General features: G+C 42.3%; 1 protein-coding gene across 4 annotated transcripts in view; it reads left to right on the plus strand.

Annotated features, from left to right (window-relative positions):
• The window catches only part of LOC149201749 (E3 ubiquitin-protein ligase IPI1-like), a 152,636-nt gene that overhangs the window by 96,781 nt on the left and 35,567 nt on the right, over positions 1-20,288 (plus strand). For all 4 annotated transcript variants that reach the window (XM_089403002.1, XM_089403003.1, XM_089403004.1 and 1 more), the window contains one exon: positions 19,292-19,353. In XM_089403002.1, coding sequence (XP_089259128.1) covers positions 19,292-19,353 — 62 coding nt within the window. The remainder of the gene's footprint in view (positions 1-19,291; positions 19,354-20,288) is intronic.

The raw sequence follows: 20,288 nt of genomic DNA on the forward strand, positions 1-20,288 counted from the left end.
AGTCAAAACATCTGCTGGTCAATGCTGGTCAAACAAGCCAAAATATAAAAATTCAACGTTGGTCAATTCGGCCCGGTGAAGCAGGCCTGCTGTCAAACTTTGGCCATGTGGTCAACTAGAGTCAACCTTGTGGTTTTTGGTCAATAGTTCGCACATGCAGCCCTCCCGCGGTCAACAATCTGTGGTCAACCCTCTATTAAAACAACTCGTTCAACTCTAGTCAACTTGGTCAAATAGAGATCAAACTTGGCTTGGTTAATGCTGGTCAAAGATTCGATCAACTTTAGTCAAAGTGGCTAGATGAATTTGTCCTTCTCCACACATGTAGCGTGTCCAAGAGATATACAAATGATGAAGAGAGAGAAAAGATTTTCTCTTGCTTGGTGGATAAATGAGACATCACATCCTCTTATTTATACATGTTGGATGGGGTGTGATAACCCAAGGGATACATCTGTTCACAGGTTGGTCAACTTGATTTTTCCCAGGCTGACTTGCCTTAGTAAAATAAATATTTACATGATGCATCTAGTGTCGACTTGAAGACCCGTTAGTCATGCGGGAATACCTTCTGACGTACTAGACAAAAATCAACAATCACTCTTAGCAAGGGAGGTGTTCTCCTTAGCTAAAAATAAGTTTCTCGTTAGCTGCAATTTCTCCTACACTAGAAAAGTTCATCAACTTGCTATGTTGATGTAGTGTCTCCTCACATGCACATCTACAAATATAGATCACTTCATCTCGAAGCAGGCAATGTGAGTATCCTGGCCATTTATGCCCAGCCAGATCAACATGGCTCCATGGGTGAATATATCAATCTCCCCTTGTCAAATCAGCATGACCTAGCCAAATCAACATGGCTTCTTACGTGAATGTATCATTCTTCCATAGTTATATCAACATGACCCTATGAATGCCAAATTAGCATGGCTTCGATGGAAGAATGTTTTCCTTATGTTGTAGTTTCCTTGCACCATTCACCCCTAGCCAAATCATCATAGCTTCATGGGTAAATTTATCAATCTCCTCTATTCAAATCGACACGACCTTAGCCAAATTAGCATGGCTATATGGGAGAAAATATGCCCAATCTTGCATGCGTCAATACTCTGGGTCATTCACCCCTAGCCAAATTAGCATGGTTGAATGGGTGAATGTATCACTCTCTCATAGTCAAATCAACATGATCTCGTGGGAGAATGTCTTCCCTGTTATGCAAGCTGTAGAAACATCAACACTCCCTCTCTAAGAGGGAGGCATTCTACATCACACCAAGCTTGTTTCTAAAGTATACAAACTTCACTATCGATAGAGGCTTGGTGAGAATATCCACAATTTGCTCGTCTGTCGATATGTACTAGAGCACCGTTGCTCCCTTTTGCACCATGTTTCATACCATGTCCAATTGTACCACATAGGTACCTCAATACTGTGAAAAATTGATGACCCAATTCCCTACCGCAGTAATTGATTAAATTTCTCCTACTTGTTAATTTCTAAATCAAGTTATTTACAATGTTACACAGTAAATATCGAAATAAAATCTACTTTAGCCTTCACAACATAAAATACTGCGGAAACAAGCACTGAGCAAGAAGGAAATAGCACACACATAATTGACACATAAAATATTGCGGAAACAAGTACTGAGCAAGAAGGAAATAACACACACATAATTGACACTGTTGGTTTTGGACAATGTCCCCAGAAAAACCAACATGGGAAACCGACGCAGCGGTTGAGGGTTTTAATTATTATGCAGGAGTTTTTGAATACAATCTTTGGATGCCTTACTGGCTATCTGATACAGAGAATCTGACTGGCATAGAAATTAGTGAGAAATAGCTCACACTATCGTTGGCGATTCGACACTGACCCAGCCACTGAATGGCTAGCCCCAAGTTGCCTCTGGGCAGCCTCTGCACAGTCACTGCGCTGCTCTGTGTCACAACTGACGGGGACTGCGTCACTTCCTCCGGCTGATCGATTTGCTGGCTGGATGCTCGATCCTTTGGCCCTCTGGCCTCACACCCTGGTTCCTGGCACTGGATATGATCTGCTCCTTAACAAATTTGCGAATCTCCTCAAGGGCTCTGCGCTGCCTCAGCATGGCTTTACGCTGCCCAGTGTGGCTCTACACTACATCTTTTGGATCTCTCTCTGCCTCCTTTGCAATGTATCCTCGAATCAAGAAACTCTCCAACCGGAAAACTATCCTTGCCCCTCAATGCAAGAAGTCTCCTTGATGACTTCTCCTGCAACTGCTGCGCTGCTCTCTTGATCTCACTCAAGTGTCTTTCCAAATGCCTATCAAGCCTCTTCTTATAATCTTCTCGGTGATCAATCAACGACCTAGATTAGATTCTAATCAATGGCTTAGATAATCTTGGCTTGATCCTCGTCTTCTTTTTGAAGATTTACACCCAGTTTAATTAATACATTTTAATTATTTTAATTTCCTAAGTTTAGATTTAGGCATCCATTAAAGATAATTAATAATTTTAATTAAACCTCTTTCGGGTGGAATTTCCCAAAACGATTTTTGGGTATTGTGGAATGTATGTATCCTAGCCTCCTTGCAAAATCTTGAGGCTAGAGCATATCCGATGCTAACAAAAATCAACAATCCCTCTTAGCGAGGAATGTGCTCTAGTGCTGCAACCAACTGGAGCATCACTCTGATTATGCAACACCTCTTGCTGCGCTGCTGATGTATGGCTCTACTACCCACCAACTATTGCGCAACTCTAATTTGTGCTGCTGCTAACTCTGCTGAACTGTTGTCAATTATGGCATTTTCATTGCAACTGTGTTGTTGCTGCAACTGGAACATTTGCAATGAAAAAACATCCAAAATACTGAACTAACTGTGTTCAGTATGATGCATCTTTCGTTTGAGTTTCGACTGTTGCTAGCCTTTGCATTGCCATTGGAGCCTGCGCTGCCGCTGATTCTTCTCTGTGCTAATTGTACCGCTGTCAACACAAGCTCTGCGCTGCTCTGTATCTGACTGCTACTAGCCACTACATCTGTCACTCTAGCACCTGACTGCACCACCTGCCACTACATCTGTCGCTCTAACACCTGACTGCACCACCTGCCACTGGTCCATCCTGGGACAACTGACTATGGTCTCCCATAGCAAGGTCTTGATCCAAGAGGTGGACTCCTCAAGGATCCTGCCCATCTTGTAGCTCTCTTGGGCTACAATTCAGATCACCCCACCTCACCCTTGGAGGCATATCGATCATCATGGCAAACTCTTCCTCTAGTCTGGAGGACAACCTGTCGATCTTAGCAGATGCTGCTTGCTGATCTTGCTTCTCCTCCTTGTCCCTCTTTTTGAGTGGACACTGAGTGTTGTAGTGGCCCATCTCGCCACACTTGAAGCACTTGATCTTCGAAATGTCATTTTTCTTCCTTCGCTGCTCTTGCTGCTCCTTTGATGCAAGGGCCACATCCTCCTCTTTCTTCACGACCTTCGTCCCACTGCTGCTACTGCCATTGATTATGGCCTTCACCAGGTCACGCCTCCTCTCCTCTTGCTATAGATCAATCCATACATGTTCCCAATCTGGTAGGTGTTCTCTGCATAGGATGCTTTGGACAAACACTTGCCAATCTCCAGAAACACTATTTAGCGCTAATCAAACAAACTCTGTAGGTTGAGGCCCTGACCCTATTGAAGCCAGTTGATCTCGGACTTCTTGAAGCCAGTTGATCTCGGACTTCTTGAAGCCTCTTAAGGAAGGAGTTTATACACTCCCCTTTCTGCATCCTCGTGGATCTCAACTTCTCCTCCAAGTACATCTTTCGTTGCTCAGAAGAGCCTTTGTATAGCGCGTGGCTAAGGCTTCCCACATCTGTCGAGCAGTGTCCTTGCCGGCTATATGGGACACTACATGATCCCGAACTTTGTTGAGAATGATCCTCTTAGTCTTCGCCATATCAACCTTGTACTTCTTGATTGGATCTGCATCGGCGGGCACAATTACCACACTATTGACATACATCTTGAGATCATGCTCATCTAGAAGGCAGGATATCCTAGCCTTCTAGATCACATAGTTGGAGGCACCGTCTAATCGATCTTGATTTCTCAATCTTGCTGCTGCCATTTCTTCATTAAAAAGTCAAATTGCTCCCTCTTCTCCTTTGCGCAATTGCTGCCCAGCTATTCGCACTCCCTTCTGGAGTGAGAAATCCCGCACACAACTACTGCTGCTCTGCTTGGAAAATTTGGACTTCTTGGCTAGAAGTCCTCTGAGGAAGAAATTCCCTCAGTGTGCCTTCTTCTTTTTCTAATGCTTTTCTGCCCCAACAATTGTTGCAGAGAAAAAACTGCGTCCCACCTGAACACTGCTCTTCGCTGAAGCTGCTGTTGTACTACTCCCTCTGCTGCTGACAAATCTCGATCTTGAAAATCTTTCTTTCTGTCAACTCACTCAGAGAGAGATTTTTCCTTGAGAATCTTGCCCTCCTCGCACTGTGTTATGAACATAAATTATGTAAAAATAAATAAAAAATAGATAATAAATAATAATCACAATAATATAAATATAATAATAAATAATAAGTAAATTAACTAATGGTTAGTTAGTTAATAATGAAAAGGCATGTCTTAGAGACATGCTTGTTCGTGAAAGGTTACTTACCTGGCTATATATACAGGACCCTCATTCTCATTCGTATTATCCTATATGAACTCTTTATACAATATACAATTTACAATCACTATCCTATGATGGATGTCTTTGTCTACGAAGTATTTTAAATATTTCCACTGCGTATATGACTAGTAGTTGTTACACATTGGATTGCACAATCCTTTTGGGGATTCGATCTGCTGCCTCCGCAGCTCTCTGATCTCCCTCTTTAGCTCAGCACCGGACTATTCTGGCTCTGTTCTATTACTTCACCTGCCCTCTAATACCATGTGAAAAACCGGTTACCCGATTCCCTATTGCAATAACTGAGTAAAATTCTCCTACTTGTTAATTTCTAAATCAAGTTATTTACTATGTTACTTAGTAAACATCGAAATAAAATCTACTACAACCTTCACAACATAAAACACTGCGGAAACAAGTACTGAGCAAGAAGGAAATAACACACCCACAATCGACACTGTTGTTTTTGGATAATGTCCCCGGAAAAGCCCAACTTGGGAAAACCGGTGCAACAACTGAGGGTTTTAATTATTATGTAGTAGTCTATGAATACAATCTTTGGATGCCTTATTGGCTATCCGATACAGAGAATCTGACTGGCAGAGAAATTAGTGAGAAATACGTCACACTATCACTGGGGATTTGACATTGATCCAACCACTGAATGCTAGCCCCACGCTGCCTCTGGGCAGCCTTTGTGCTGCTCTGTGTCACAACTGATAGGGACTACGTCACTTCCTTTGGCTGATTGATCTGCTGGTTGGATGCACGATCCTCTGGCCCTCCGGCCTCACACCCTGGTTCCTGGCACTGGATCTGATTTTCTCCTCAACAAATTTGCGAATCTCCTCAAGGGCTCTGCGTTGCCTCAACATGGCTCTACGCTGCCTCTTTTGGATCTCTCTCTACCTCCTCTACAATGTATCCCTGGATTAGGAAACTCTTTAACTGAAAAACTATCCCCGCCCCTCATTGCAAGAAATCTCCTCGATGACTTCTCCTGCAACTGCTGCGCTGCTCTCTTGAGAAATCGATCTCTTGATATCTCTCAAATATGTCTTTCCAAATGCCCATGAAGCCTCTTCTTATAATCTTCTCGTTGATCAATCAACGACCCAGATTAGATTCTAATCAATGGCTTAGATCATCTTGGCTTGATCCTTGCCTTCTTCTAGTAAATTCACACCCAGTTTAATTAATACACTTCAATTATTTTAATTTCCTAAGTTTAGACTTAGGCATCCATTATAAATAATTAATAATTTTAATTAAACCTCTTCCGGGTGGAATATCCCAAAATTAGGTATTGTGGAAATGTGTCAGCCTCCTTGCAAAATCTTGAGGCTAGAGCACATCCGATGCTACCAGAAGTCAACCAATACATGCTTCGCCACATGCCTTGGCTCAACCATAAACTAGCCAACTTCCTTCATTGGGCTCATCACCACAACTGCTTTCTAGTTAGCCTGATTGGGTGCTCCGTCTGACACTAAAGCAGATCTTCTTGTGGCAATCCTAGTTGCTCCCTTTCTCATAGATGCAAATCCTCCTACCACTACTGCTCCCTTTGTTATTGAAATATACCTTGCTATTTGGCATGGTTCCCTCATGGAAGACATACTACTAGAGACCTCTCAACTTTGAGCATTGAGTCTGACAATCCTAACCCATAAGAAGGCTGCTCTTTCCATTTTGCCTGACTATCTACTCCCTTTGAACTAGAAACTCTTCTAATCATCTAGCACAGTCCTAGAAATCTTAACAATCTGTACAATCCTTCCTTTTGAACACCAATCAATCTTGCTGAGTCAATGCTCGAGCCCTTAGGCGATACAAGAACCTAGCCATATAGTGACTAGAGCAAAAGTCTCCTTGTAGTCCACTCCCTCTTTTTGGGAGAACCCTCTTGTTGTAAACCTCACTTTGTACTTCTCAATGATACCATTTGCTGCATGAATCATCGCCTTGGCAACCTTCGCAATGGACTTTTCTTCTTTTCTGCAAACCCCATTTAGGAGGCCATGGATGAAAGAAGAATCATAACATAACAATCATTTTCTGATATCTAAAGTAAACAAAATGAAAGAACAATAGGCTAACAAAAAAAATAAAAAAGGAGAGAAAAAAATTATTGAAAGTACTTTTCTCTTGATCAAGGAGGAAATTGTTGAGGGTTGTAAGGAACTGCCAAACCCCTCTTGATCTTGGCATCCTTGTGGAAGATCATTGAAGTCCTTGGAAGTATACTCTCCTCCTATCTCTGTCCTCAAAGCCTTGATCTTCTTCCTTGTCAAGTTTTCTACTTGAGCCTTGAACTCCTGGATTCTATTGAAGACCACATCCTTGGCCTTCATGGAAAAAATCATTAATGTATGTCAAAAGAAGCATTCTTTATGAAGTCCATTAGCAATCTCATCAAGCTTAGATTCCTTTGTCTTCTTTTGAGGTTGATGTTCATCATCATCATCAACATCGGTTGTTGATGCATTCTGTTCTTGCTTCCTTTTCTTCTGAAGATACTTGGAGGTATGGTGTCCAAAGGCATGACAATTGAAGCACCTGATCTTTTACATATCCTTCTTCTTCCAATCTTGAACTTGAGCGGATAATCTTCTTATCTAACTTTCCAAATGTTGTTCCTCCTTTTCCTTTCTTTGCGTGAGTTGGAAGTGCTTGAATTTCTTTATCCTGAGGCCTTTGCAAGCTGTCCTTGGACAACAATATGGCCTCCTCTTGGACACAATTAGTCCAAAGTTTATCAAACTTGGGAAGCTTTTCTCATGCACAAATTCCTTGAACAAATGGATTCCATGAGGAAGAAAATCCATTAAGAGTCACTATAACAAGCTCGACATCATCAATGGTATCTTCTATGGCTCCAAGTTCGTCTCTCAACGAAGAGACTCTCATAAGATAAGAGATAACATAATTTGATATAGTCAACATGAAACTACGAAGTTGATGCCTCAAGGTTAGTTTCCTACTAATGTTTGTTGAAATTTCTAAGTATTAACCGTTAGAAATTTTATCTGTATTCTCTGGTTTATTTCGCCTACTTGTTAATTATGAACAAGTTATTTAACCATATAAACACTGAAATAAACACAATACAGTCTCAACCATCTACAGATCAACAACTGAAAGAAATAGATAAACACACAAGTGACATCGTTATTTTTGGACAACTTGTCCTCGGAAAAACTGAACTTGGGAAAATCGGTGCAACAATTCTGAGGGTTATTTTATTATGCAGTCTTTCTGAGTACAATTGGGTACCAAACCGGCTTACTCGACAGAGAAAATAATTCGACAGTAATACCTCTCTATTTGGAAGCAGATATTTGGAAAGTCTGCCCCACGGAACCCTCTCCAGCACAATCTGAAGCTCAGCGTCAACCCTCCTGGTCTTTGCGTCAGCCCGAAACTCACTGCGTCAGCCCTTTAAGGCTCTGCGTGGCTGCTACGGCCATTTGTGTCACTCTTGCAACCTTTGCGTGGATGACGTAGGCCCTTCTAGCCTCTGCGCAGTCCCTTCTGCCTCTGCGTGGCTCCCTCTGGCTCAACGTCTGCTTCTGCGCTGGTCTCTCAGCACTATCTCTGCCTCTCTGCCCGTACTCACTGCCCCTCGCTGCTTTTGATCACTGTTTCGACTTCTCTTGGCAAACCCCGCTCTAGAAAATCGAATGACTGATCACTCTGGTGTGTTCTCCAACTGACCCTCAAGCATCCTTTTATACTTTTCCTGTTGGTCCTTCAACGACCGAGATTACATCTCTAATCAACAAATAAGATTAGATTTGGCTTGATCCATATCATTTGGAACCTTCTAACCCAGTTTTATATTAATACCCATTAATATTTTATTTTTCCTAAGTTTAGACTTAGGAACTCCATTAAAAATATTAATTATTTTAGTATCTCCTTAACTGGGTAGAATTTTGCCAAACTATTTCTGGGTCTTGGAGATCTCATGTGCTTTAGCGTCTCCACCAATTTTCATGGCTAGAGCACACTTGATGCTACCCCAAATCAACACTCCCTCTTAGCGAGGACTATGCTATAGTAATACTCCACACTGAGCATCACTCTGATTATACGGCATCAGTACATGTGCTGATGCTAGGCCTCCTTGCCCAACATCCTCTACACTACTGCATCCTGTACTGCTGCCCATGGCTCTACCACTGCCACTGCTGCATCCGTATGACAACTCCCTCTACATCCGTGTTGTTGTTGGTCCTTTCTCCCAACACTGCATCTACACTGCAACCCCCTCTCATCATGTTGAATCATGCTACTACCAATTGCTACTGCATTGCAACTCAGTTACTATTAAGTAAGTTACTGATCCACCCAACTACTGACATCCTTGTTAGGCTAGAAACACTCCCGATGTTGAAGCTCTCTCTACCGCTATCTCGTGCTCCCTCTATTGCCTCTACGTTGCTGCAACAACTCCCTACCTCTCGCACCGCTGCAAACTTCTTTGTGCCATCCTGCACTGCTGCAACCTCCTCTGTGCCTCTCGCACCGCTGCAACCCTCTCTGCGCTGCTTGGGACTACTGCACTGTATCACTCTTTGCTGCTTCATCCACATTTGTCTCTACCGACATCTGCCATCCTGCGACTTCTCACTTCGGGGCTCCTGTAGCAAGGTATGATCCAAGAGTTTGGGTACCTCAAGGATCCTGCCCCTCATCGCCTGTAGTCTTCTTGACTATAGCTCGATGTCTCCCCACCTCTTCTCTAGAGGTACATGAGCACTCATGGCACAATTGTCATCCTCCTCTACCTCCTTTTCCACCTTTGCTGGCATTGCCTTGGAGTTAGACACCTCTCCTTTATTCTTCTTCCTCGGACACTGGTTCCCATAATGCCCCAATTACCCACAGTTGAAGCACTTTATCTTGGAGAGGTCCTTTTTCTTCCTCTTCTCCTGCTTCCCCGCAGATGCCAAAGTTGCATCCTCTTCCTCTTCTTTCTTGACCCAGACTCCTTTGTTGCTACTTCCCGTCTTGGACATCCATCTGATCTCTTCTTGGCAAAGAGTTGCCCACAATTCTTCCCAATCTGGAAGATTCACCCTGTCCAGAATGCTCTGGACAAATGTCTCCCACTCCTCGGAGATTGTGTTTAGGGCGGTCCTCACCATCAACTCTTGATCCGGTGTGGCCCCTATGGAAGTCAGTTGTTCCCAGATCTCCTTCAATGTACTGAGGAAATGATTTATCTACTCCCCCTTCTGCATCTGGTATGACCACCACTGATTCTCCACTAGCATCTTCCTCTGCACGAAAGTGCGTTGATACAATTTCTTCAAGGTATCCCACATTTCCTTTGTCACCTCCTTCTCGGCAATATGCTGGACCAAATGATCCTTGACCCCATCAAGGATTATGCATTTCGCCTTGGCCATCGCATCCTCATACCTTTCATTGTCAGCTGGGTCCACCGGGATAGCTATGGTTCCCAAGGCGAAGGCCTTGATGCGATGCCTATCTAGAACAGACGGGATCCTGACCTTCCAGATGACAAAGTTGGACGCCTCGTTCAACCTGTCCTGATCCTTTAGTCCATTCATGGCCATCTCTTTGCTCTTCTTTTCGACTCATCTGAGTCTCTACTTCCCTCCTGAAGTTCTCTCATCAACTCCTTCTGAGTCTCTACTTCCCTCTTGGAAGTTCTCTGCTGGACTCCCTCTGAGTCTCGATTTCCCTCCTGGAAATCCTCCTGCCAATCGTCGAATCGTACCTCTCCGATCTCCTATGATCCTGCAACACTGATCTGGATTCCTTGGCTAGAAATCCGCCTAGGTAGCGACTCCCTCTACCTTGGTTTTGCCCCATTAGGTACTGTTCTATCTCGGTAGCAACAACACCCCAACAACTTCACTCTTCGCAATTTTCCCATAGCTTCCTATGCCCCAGCAACTGAAGGATTGAGCCTCTAGGCTCTGCACAATCCTGGCACTAGCTGAAATGCTTCCCTAGCCAATTGCGTCAACTCTCCTGGCCTCTGCGTGGCTCTTTGTGAGCCTTTTCTACCCTCCTCAGCCTCTGCGTTGACCTTTCTCTGGCCCGAACTGATGATACAGTCCCTCTGCGTCAACCCTTCTCTATCGCTTTCTGCAAGGAACACCTTCTGTCACACGGGACAATTGTTTCTGCTGCAAATTCTCTGCTTCGGTTGGTGCTTTTAGCTCTCATGTGATCTGCAACGCTCTGATACTATGTTGAAATTTCTAAGTATTATTGTTAGAACTTTTATTTGTATTCTCTGGTTTATTTCGCCTACTGGTTAATTACGAACAAGTTTTTAACCATATAAATACTAAAATAAACACAATACAATCTCAACCATCTACAGATCAACAAGTGAAAGAAATAGACAAACACACAAGTGACACCGTTATTTTTGGACAACTTGTCTCCGAAAAAACCCAACTTGGGAAAACCGGTGCAACAATTCTGAGGGTTATTTTATTATGAATTCTTTTTGAGTACAACTGGGTGCCAAACCGGCTCACTGGACAGAGAAAATAATCCGACAGTAATACCTCTCTATTCGGAAGCAAATATTCGGAAAGTCTGCCCCCCGGAATCCTCTCCAGCACAATCTGAAGCTCAATGTCAGCCTTCCTGCCCTCTGCGTCAACCTGAAACTCACTGCGTCAGCCCTTTGAGGCTCTGCGCAGCCTCTACAACCCTCTGCGTCACTCCTGCAGCCTCTGTATGGATGACGCAGACACTTCTGGCCTCTGCGTGGCTCCCTCTCGCTCAACGTTTGCCTCTCTCATATGGCCATATTTTATAGCTAGACAACTTTTAGAAGTGAATGCCTCCAATTTAGGTGACTCCATATAAAGCACCGATCTTATTTTTGTGTTATTTGGGGTTTTATTAAGGACTTGTCTCTTGGCCCTTTAGGGGGTGTTGGCCCTAAATAGCAGGGACTTGGGCCAAGTTGACAATGGGTCCTTACTCCGTTTGTGCTCATCCGGTAGGTTGCTAGTATGAAAATTTCCAAGTCTGACACACCATAAATCCCTATTGCATTATCTGGTTTATTATCTCTTACTTGTTCTTTCCATTAACAAGTTATTTATTAATATAATACTGAAATAAACACAAATGCAACCTTCACACATATACAAATCAACAACTGAAATAACTGAGACAACACAAGGGACACCATTATTTTTGGACAATTGTCATTGGAAAAACCCAATGCGGGAAAACCGGTGCAACATATATGAGGGTTTTAATATTATGCAGTTTTCTGAATACAACTAGGGTGCCAGAAATGGCTCACCCTTCTGAGATTTTCCTTGGCAGAAGTACCTTTCTTCGCAGATAGATATTTCGGCTAATTAGCAACTGGATGAATAGCTTCATAGTGACTTCGACTACTCCCTTAGCTGGACAGTGAAAGCTGTTCCAAGCTACCCTTAGGAATTGCGTCACCCTCTAGAGACTGCATTACCATGTACGGCTCACCGTCAGCTAACCAACTTTCTGTCTGCCCCACGAAAATTCCTCAAAGCCGCCTCTTCAGCCCAACGTCAGCTTTGCAACCCTCTGCGCCGCCTGCATCAGCCTGTGCTGCCTTTGCGTCAACCTCTTGGCCCTCTGCATCTTCTGCGCTGGCCTCCTTAGCCTCTGCGTCAGTCTTGGCTGCCTTTGTGTCAGCCTGCCAAGGCTCTGCCCTGTCTCTCCGACACTCTCTTTGCCTCTCTGCTATGTATTCTCGGCTTTCTGCTGCACTGCCCCTCGTTGCAACAGATCACTAACTCGATTTCTCAGTAAACCCTGCCCCAGAAAATCGAATTTTTGATCAACTTGGTGTATCTCCAACTGACTCTCAAGCCTCCTCTTATACTTTTCCTGTTGACGATTCAACGGCTGAGATTAAGTCCCTAATCAACGACTAAGATTAGATTTGGCTTGATCCTTGTTATTTAGAACTTTCTCACCCATATTATATTAATACACATTGAGATTTTAATTTTCCTATGTTTAGACTTAGGAACCCATTAAAAATATTAATTATTTTAATATCTCTCCATTCGGGTGGAATTTCCCCAAACGATTTCTGGGTCTTGGAGAGATCACGTGCCTTAGCCTCTCCATCAATTTTCATGGCTAGAGCACATCCGATGCTACCAAAAATCAACACTCCGTCTTAGTGAGGAATGTGCTTTAGTAATGCTTCATCATAGAAACATCACATTGATCTTCCGCAATGGTACTTGTGCTGATGCTTGGCCTACTGCCTCACATCCCCTGCACTGTTGCTTCCTGTACTGCCGCCCATGACACTGCCACTTCCACTGCTACATCTGTACTGCAACTCCCTCTTAATATGCTGCCCATGCTGCCCCTAGCACTGCCACTGCTAATTGGTGCACTGCAACCTAGTTAACGAGAAGTAGGTAAATGAATTTCCCAAAAATTGACATCCCGGTCAATGTGGAAGCCTCGTGATGCTGAAGCTGCTTCTGCTACTAACCCGTGCTCCTTCTGCTGCCACTGCGTTGCTGCAACCTCTACTGCGCTGCTACAAAACTCTGCACTCTAGCCCTGCCTTGTTGCTCCACCTAACACCTGTCATCATGTTACTGTCGTTAAGGGCTCCCGTAGCTAGATGTGATCCAAGAGTTTGGGTACCTCAAGAATCCTGCCCCTAGTATGTAGTCCTCCTGACTACAACTCTATGTCACCCCACCTCTTCTTTAGAGGTGCATGAGCACTCATGGCACATTCGTCATCAGTCTCGAGTTCCTTCTCCGCCTTTGCTGGAGCTGCCTTTGAATCGGAAGCCTCTCCCTTATTTTTCTTCTTGGGACACTAGGATGCATAATGTCCTAGCTCCCATGTCCTTTTTTTTCCTTTTCCCTTGCTGTCTCGCAGATGCTAGAGCCGCATCCTCCTCCTCTTTCTTGATTCGACCTCCCTTGCCACTACTCCCCGCCTTGGTCATTCTCCTAATCTCTTCCTGGTGAAGAGCTGCGCACATCTCCTCCCAACTGTGAAGAGTATCCCTGCCCAAAATACTTTGGACAAATGTCTCCCACTCCTCGGAGACTGCATTCAGGGCAGTCCTGACCATAAACTCTGGATCTGGTGTACACCTCACGAAAGTAAGCTGATCGCGAATTTCCTGCAACCTAAGAAGGAATGGAGGAATGGATCTATCTGCTCTCCCTTTTGCATTTGATATGACCACAACTGATTCTCCAATAGCATCTTTCACTGCACAAAGTAGCCCTGGTATAGGGTGGTCAGCGTCTCCCACATGTCCCTTGCTGTGTTCTTCTCAGCAATATGTGGTATGACATTATCTTTGACCCTGTCTAGGCTCAAGCATTTTTCCTTCACCTCGACCTCCTCATACTTCTCATTAGCATTCGAGTCAACTGGGACAACTATGGTTTTCAAGGCATAGTCCTTGATGCGATGTCTGTCCAGGATTGCTAGGATCCTGGCCTTCTAGATGACAAAATTGGAAGCTCCGTCCAATCTGTCCTGATCCCTCAATCTATTGACTGCCATCTCTGCTCCTCTTGTAGACTCCCTCTGAGTCTCGACTTCCCTCCTGGAAATCCTCCTGCCAATTGTCAAACTACTCCTCTTCAATCCTCCTTTGCTGCTGCAACACGGATTTGGATTCCTTGGCTAGAAATCCGTTGAGGTAGTGATTCCCTCTACCTTGGTTCTGTCTCCTTAGACACTGTTTTGTTTCGACAGAAACAATATCCCACCAGCTCCACAAATAACAATTTGCACACAGCTCCCCAAGCCCTGGCAACTGAAGAAACTGAACCTTTTAGGCTCTGCGCAATCCCGACAAAGGGTGAATTTGCTCCTTCGGCCAACTTCTTTAGTCCTACCTGGTTGAGCAGGATGACGTGGCTCTTCGTGATCCTCTTCTGCCTCTCTCTGTCTTTGCGCTTGCCCTTCCCTTGGCTCGAAATGATGACGCAAGCTCTACATCACTTTTCTCTTACTGCTTCTGCTCTGGAACAATGCTCTCTATGGACAATTGCTACCTCTGCAAATTTCAGATTTCTGCTGGTGTTTTCAGTCCTCCTGTGATCTGCAATCCCTCTGATACCATGTGAAAATTTCTAAGTCTGACATCAAAAATCCCTACTGAATTATCTAGTTTATTATCTCCTACTTGTTCTTTCCACTAAAAAGTTATTTATTAATATAAATACCGAAATAAACACAACTGTAGCCTTCACACATATACAGATCAACAAATGAAATAACTGAGACAACACAAGGGACACCGTTATTTTTGGACAATCGTCCCTAGAAAAACCCAATGTGGAAAAACTGGTGCAATAGATATGAGGGTTTTATTATCATGCAGTTTTCTGAATACAACTAGGTGCCAGAAATGGCTCGCCCTTCAGAGATTTTCCTTGGCAGAAGTACCTTTTTTCGAAGACAAATATTCTGGCTAATCATCAACTGCATGAATAGCCTCATAGTGACTTCGACTACTCCCTTAGCTGGACAGCGAAAGCTGCTCCAAGCTACCCTCAAGAATTGCGTCACCCTCTATGGCTCTGCGTCAGCTAACCAACTCTCAGTTTGTCCCACGGAAATTCCTCACCGCTGCCTCTTCAACCCAACGTCAACTCTGCAGCCCTTTGCGCTGCCTGCGTTAGCCCCTTGGCCCTCTACGTCTTCTGCGCTGGCCTCCTTAGCCTCTACGTCAATCCTGGCTGCCTCTACGTTAGCCTTCCAAGGCTCTGTGCTGTCTCTCTGACACTCTCTGCCACTCTGCTATGTATTCTCGACCTTTTGCCAAACTACCCCTCGCTGCAACAGATCACTAACTCGATATCTCAACAAACCCCGCCCCAGAAAATCGAATTCTTGATCAACTTGGTTTATCTCCAATTGACCTTGAAGCCTCTTCTTATACTTTTCCTGTTGACGATTCAACGGCCGAGATTAAGTCCCTAATCAACTGCTAAGATTAGATTTGGCTTGATTCTCGTTATTTAGAACTTTCTCACCCATATTATATTAATACACATTAATATTTTAATTTTCCCAAGTTTAGACTTAGAAACCCATTAAAAATATTAATTATTTTAATATCTCTCCATTTGGGTGGAATTTCCCCAAGCGATTTCTGGGTCTTGAAAATCTCATGTGCCTTAGCCTCTCCACCAATTTTCATGGCTAAAACACATCCGATGCTACCAAAAATCAACAGTCAAGACCTTAACAACATTGCTAATTGGATTTGTAATAGGATGATCACTAGCTACCCCTAAAGTATGAGTGGGTTGCTTTGCATGCTGACTTGCTGGTTGTCTAAATGTATATGTTGTATGAAGTTCTGGTTGTAGGGTGGTTGGGAGATTAATTAGTAGTGCGTTAAAAATAGAAATTTGGTCATGATAAAGCGAAATTTTAGGTGACAATTTTCATAGGGAGATTGAGAATAAAAAATAGTTCTTCTGAGAAAAATGATTTATTTTCGTAGATCCTTAAAGGTTCACTTGCAAAAGATTAGAAGCCAAATTTACAATTGAAAAATTCAAGGAAATTCAATTTCAACCCTTATAACAACCACTATGGTAATCTTTTCAATTGTATTTCTTCAGTGAGTTAAGGAATAGTTCTTTTTAAACTGCTAATTATATTGTGCAAATATATAATACATGAGATAAGTATAAACAATAATGTCTACCTGAAGGTTATAAAAGAATCTTCAGGAGGCGTCTCAAGGGAACAACCACACATAACTTGCAAGGGGAATGTGGCAATGTGCTAAAATCCCCAATTTGCAGCTTAAGATCATACAAAGACTTATCTTTGGATGCTGAAAAAGAGGAGAGTGTTACTAAAGATCACCTTACATCAACACTTAAGTAAAACCCACAGAGAAGTAACTGAGATATAATACCAAACACCTCTAAAGCACAATAGCGCAATAGAGTCGATCATCCGCTGATAAAGCAGCTTTCCTGTGAATCTTGCTGAAGAAGATACATGGCCAGGTATTCCAAACATACTCTCAACAATTGCAGGCTATCATGTAGCTCCAAAAAGGTAATGAATAGTCTTAGGCATATCTTGGTACACACACAATGCATCTGATATTAGCGAGGAATCCCTGAAATAAAATGAGCCATAAACGACTCGAGGAGAGTCAGACCACATTGTGTCAAATTGATTCACCCATTTATCTTCTACATCTGAAAGATTCATTGCTGATTTATTTCTCTTGGAATGAGAATGGTGGCCTGAGGTATTGATACAACGAATGGGGCTTGGAAACCCTTCTGGATTCATCATACTTCCATAACCAATCTCTTGAAATTGGACCTAGAGTGTGCAAATTAAACTTGTAAATCTCATTCTCCAGAATTTTATCCTGACATTCCTGAATTGCAGACCTGTTAGAACCCAACAAGGCAATTTGCCTTAACATATGATGGCAATTTTCCTGAGACCTGGAATGCCTGGGCCGTGTCCTACATATCTTCCCATTGAAAAATCCATTTCTTTGCTTAGCTCTTTCACAACAATCTCAGAGAGTTTACCAGGGTAAAAACTGATCCTCATCATCCAAATGGAGTGACCTGCTAAATAAGAGCCTCTTGTATATGCATTCAACTTCCAGTCAACAGCTGGTGCAACTCTTTGCCAGTCCTTCCATATTCTATGCATCACAAGGGAATTGACGATCTTGAAGTTCTGCAGAGCAGCAATGATATCTCTGATGAGAAAATGTTCCCTTATCCTGTGTAAATACTGACTAGAAGTTATTCTGAAATGCTGCAGACATTTTCAAGGCTCATCTCCAAATAAGCAATGCACAATCGACTTGGCTGATAATATTGCTCCATGTAACTTGGTATCAATCAGACCTAGCCCCTCTTGATCCTTGCAAAGAACACATATCTCCCAAAGGTAGTAGAGGGAGGGTTCTAGCACCTCCAAATTTAGACCAAAAGAACCCTCTAATAAATATTGCCAAATGGGAAAAATGGGAAGAAGGAAAGAAAAAGAAAAGATATAGTAAAGATGCAGGGCCTGCAAGATGATGGTTAAGTACTGCCAACTTTTCTGTAAATGAATGATATCTCTACCACCAACCTCCGAATTTTCTTCTGCATATTTAGATGACACCATTACCAGATATCTGAAAGGGATTCACTCCTAATGGAATGCCCAAGTAGTGAACAATATCACCATCCCTCATGTATCACCAAGGATGAGTTAACAAGACAGGTTTCTCCTCAGCCCCAATCAACCAAAAACTAGTTTTGTCATTACTAATGACCACCATTGAAGTAGCATAAAAAAATTGCTCATAGATTTTTCAACATAACCTTGAATATGTTGGATGGAAAGTAGGGAGTCATCAGCAAAGTGTCTATTAATCACCTCATCACCTCCCTGGAATTGAGTTAACCAAGGAGGTTTCTTCTCAGCCCTGATGAAGCAAAAATTAGTTTTGTTGTCTTTAATAACCTCCCTTGATGCAGTTAAAAGGATTTGCAACCAGTGCATAGCTCTTTCAGTGTAACCTTGAAAAAGGTGGTTGGAGAGCAGGGAGTCATCAGAAAATTGATTATTAATCATCTCATGATCTCCCGAAATTTAAATAGCCCTGAACAGCCCCTGGATTCTGGCATCATCAAAAGGGTAACCCAAAGCATCTACAGCAAGAATGTTTTCAAGAAAATGCGGAAAGTGGTTCATCATGACATGGCTTGCATGGTGAGAGAGGTCTTTCATACAGGGAGAATGGGGGATAAAAGCTTGATAAAAGTGGAATCAAGGTTTGATAAAAGCTAATTTTGAGGAATGGAGCTAGGACAGCATTGGGTCAGTGAAATCAATTACTCTTCTCAGTGTTTCCTATACAATTCTAGTCAAGGGTCTTTCAGTTAAAATAAAAGGGTGGTGGCTCGTATAGCTAGAGCAGAGTAGACAGGATGTATACAGGGCAGGTATATTCTGGACACAGTGCTGATAGCATGGGAAAAGGTGAATGTTCGACAGGTTCTTTTGCTAATTGATTTCAGCAAGCCCTATGACATGGTGGATTGGTCCTCTAATTTGCTGTTTTGGTTTGGGTTCATCTGGCAGCTTGTGTTCATGGTCAATACTTTTTTTTCCAATTCCTCTCCTTTTGTTTATGTTGATATAGTGCTTACTGTTAGGATTATTCTGCATAAATCAATAAGGTAAGCTGAAGCAATATTTTTAATTGCATAATAAATATACTTCCCAATTTCCTTGTACTTGAAATGTGGTTGCCATACTTTCACTGTTTTCTTATGTCATTTATCTCCATTATCTCCTGTACCTCCCACAAATGATACAAATGAGGAGCCTCCTAGGAAACTCAAATTGTTCCATCATGGCATTTATTCAGATGTTCACTCCAATGAATTTCCTGTTTGCTTTAGCATTCAACCCATCATCTTCATGAAACATTTAGTGTATTTTTAAAATAATTTTATTGTCAATAATAATACCAATATTCAAACTAGGTACTATACGCTGTTATATTTTCTACTATAAGAATGAATGCTGCTATTTTATTGATTTCTCAATTGTTTGATGTTATTTTACAGCCCTTTGGATTTCGATGGCATCCATATCAAGGTTCATTATCACAGTTACCTGTATCTCTGGAGTAAGTATGAATCATTGGATGATCAAAAAGATATGCAATAGGGTAATTTTGTCATTGATTTTGCATGGCTTAATTTTCATAGACCTGCAAATCAGGTTTATTAGATTGCAATTTTTGTTACTGTTTTTGCATGACTTGATTTCCATAGCCTTGATTAATATTCTTATAGCTTCCCAAAAGTTTTGCATGTAATTATAATATTGAAGTAAAATTTGCATATAAAGTTGTCAGGATGTAACTCCAAGCTTGATTGATTTTCATTAGCTCGAATCGTTCTTTTATATGTTAGGAAGATGGCTCTTTGCCTTCATCTTGTTGCAGTTTAGCAATGGACAGACACTTGTGCATAGGCTAAGTGTCAGGCATGTAGGCATTGTCAAATGTCTCACTTAGGAAATTGCTTAATTTATTAAGTTGTTTGTTATGATTTTCCTGCATCCAACTTAAGAATAGCACATTAATTAAGTTAATTAAGTAATGCTGGCTATTGAGCTAGGAAAATCTACGGAAATGTAATTTAATTACATTAGTGACTAAGATTTAATTTCAACCATTGATCTCAAATGGTTCAGCATAAGTGTTTTGCATGAGATCACATTCATCAAACAATGTCCTTCATAAGGGTTTTGCATAAACCTGGAAAGAATCCCAAGAACAAATGAAATATTTCGTCTAGTGGTGGTAAGATATACAAGACTTCCCACAAACTGTTTGTACTTTAGTTGCATCCTCAAATTTGTTACCTTCTTTTGATGTGATCTTCAAATTCTGTTCCATTGGAGTGGAAAGAGGGTTACATTCAGCGATGCCAAACCTATTCAACAGTTCTCCAATGTATTTCTTTTGGGAGATGAATATGTACTTTGGATGTTTGGTCACTTTAATGCCCAATTAGTGGTGAAGAGGTCCCAAACCTGTCATCTCAGACCACCTTC

The sequence above is a fragment of the Pinus tabuliformis genome, chromosome 2_1 (genome assembly GCF_031772625.1).
Source record: "Pinus tabuliformis cultivar Carrire ecotype Pingquan chromosome 2_1, CPIR1, whole genome shotgun sequence".
NCBI classification, from domain to species: domain Eukaryota; kingdom Viridiplantae; phylum Streptophyta; class Pinopsida; order Pinales; family Pinaceae; genus Pinus; species Pinus tabuliformis.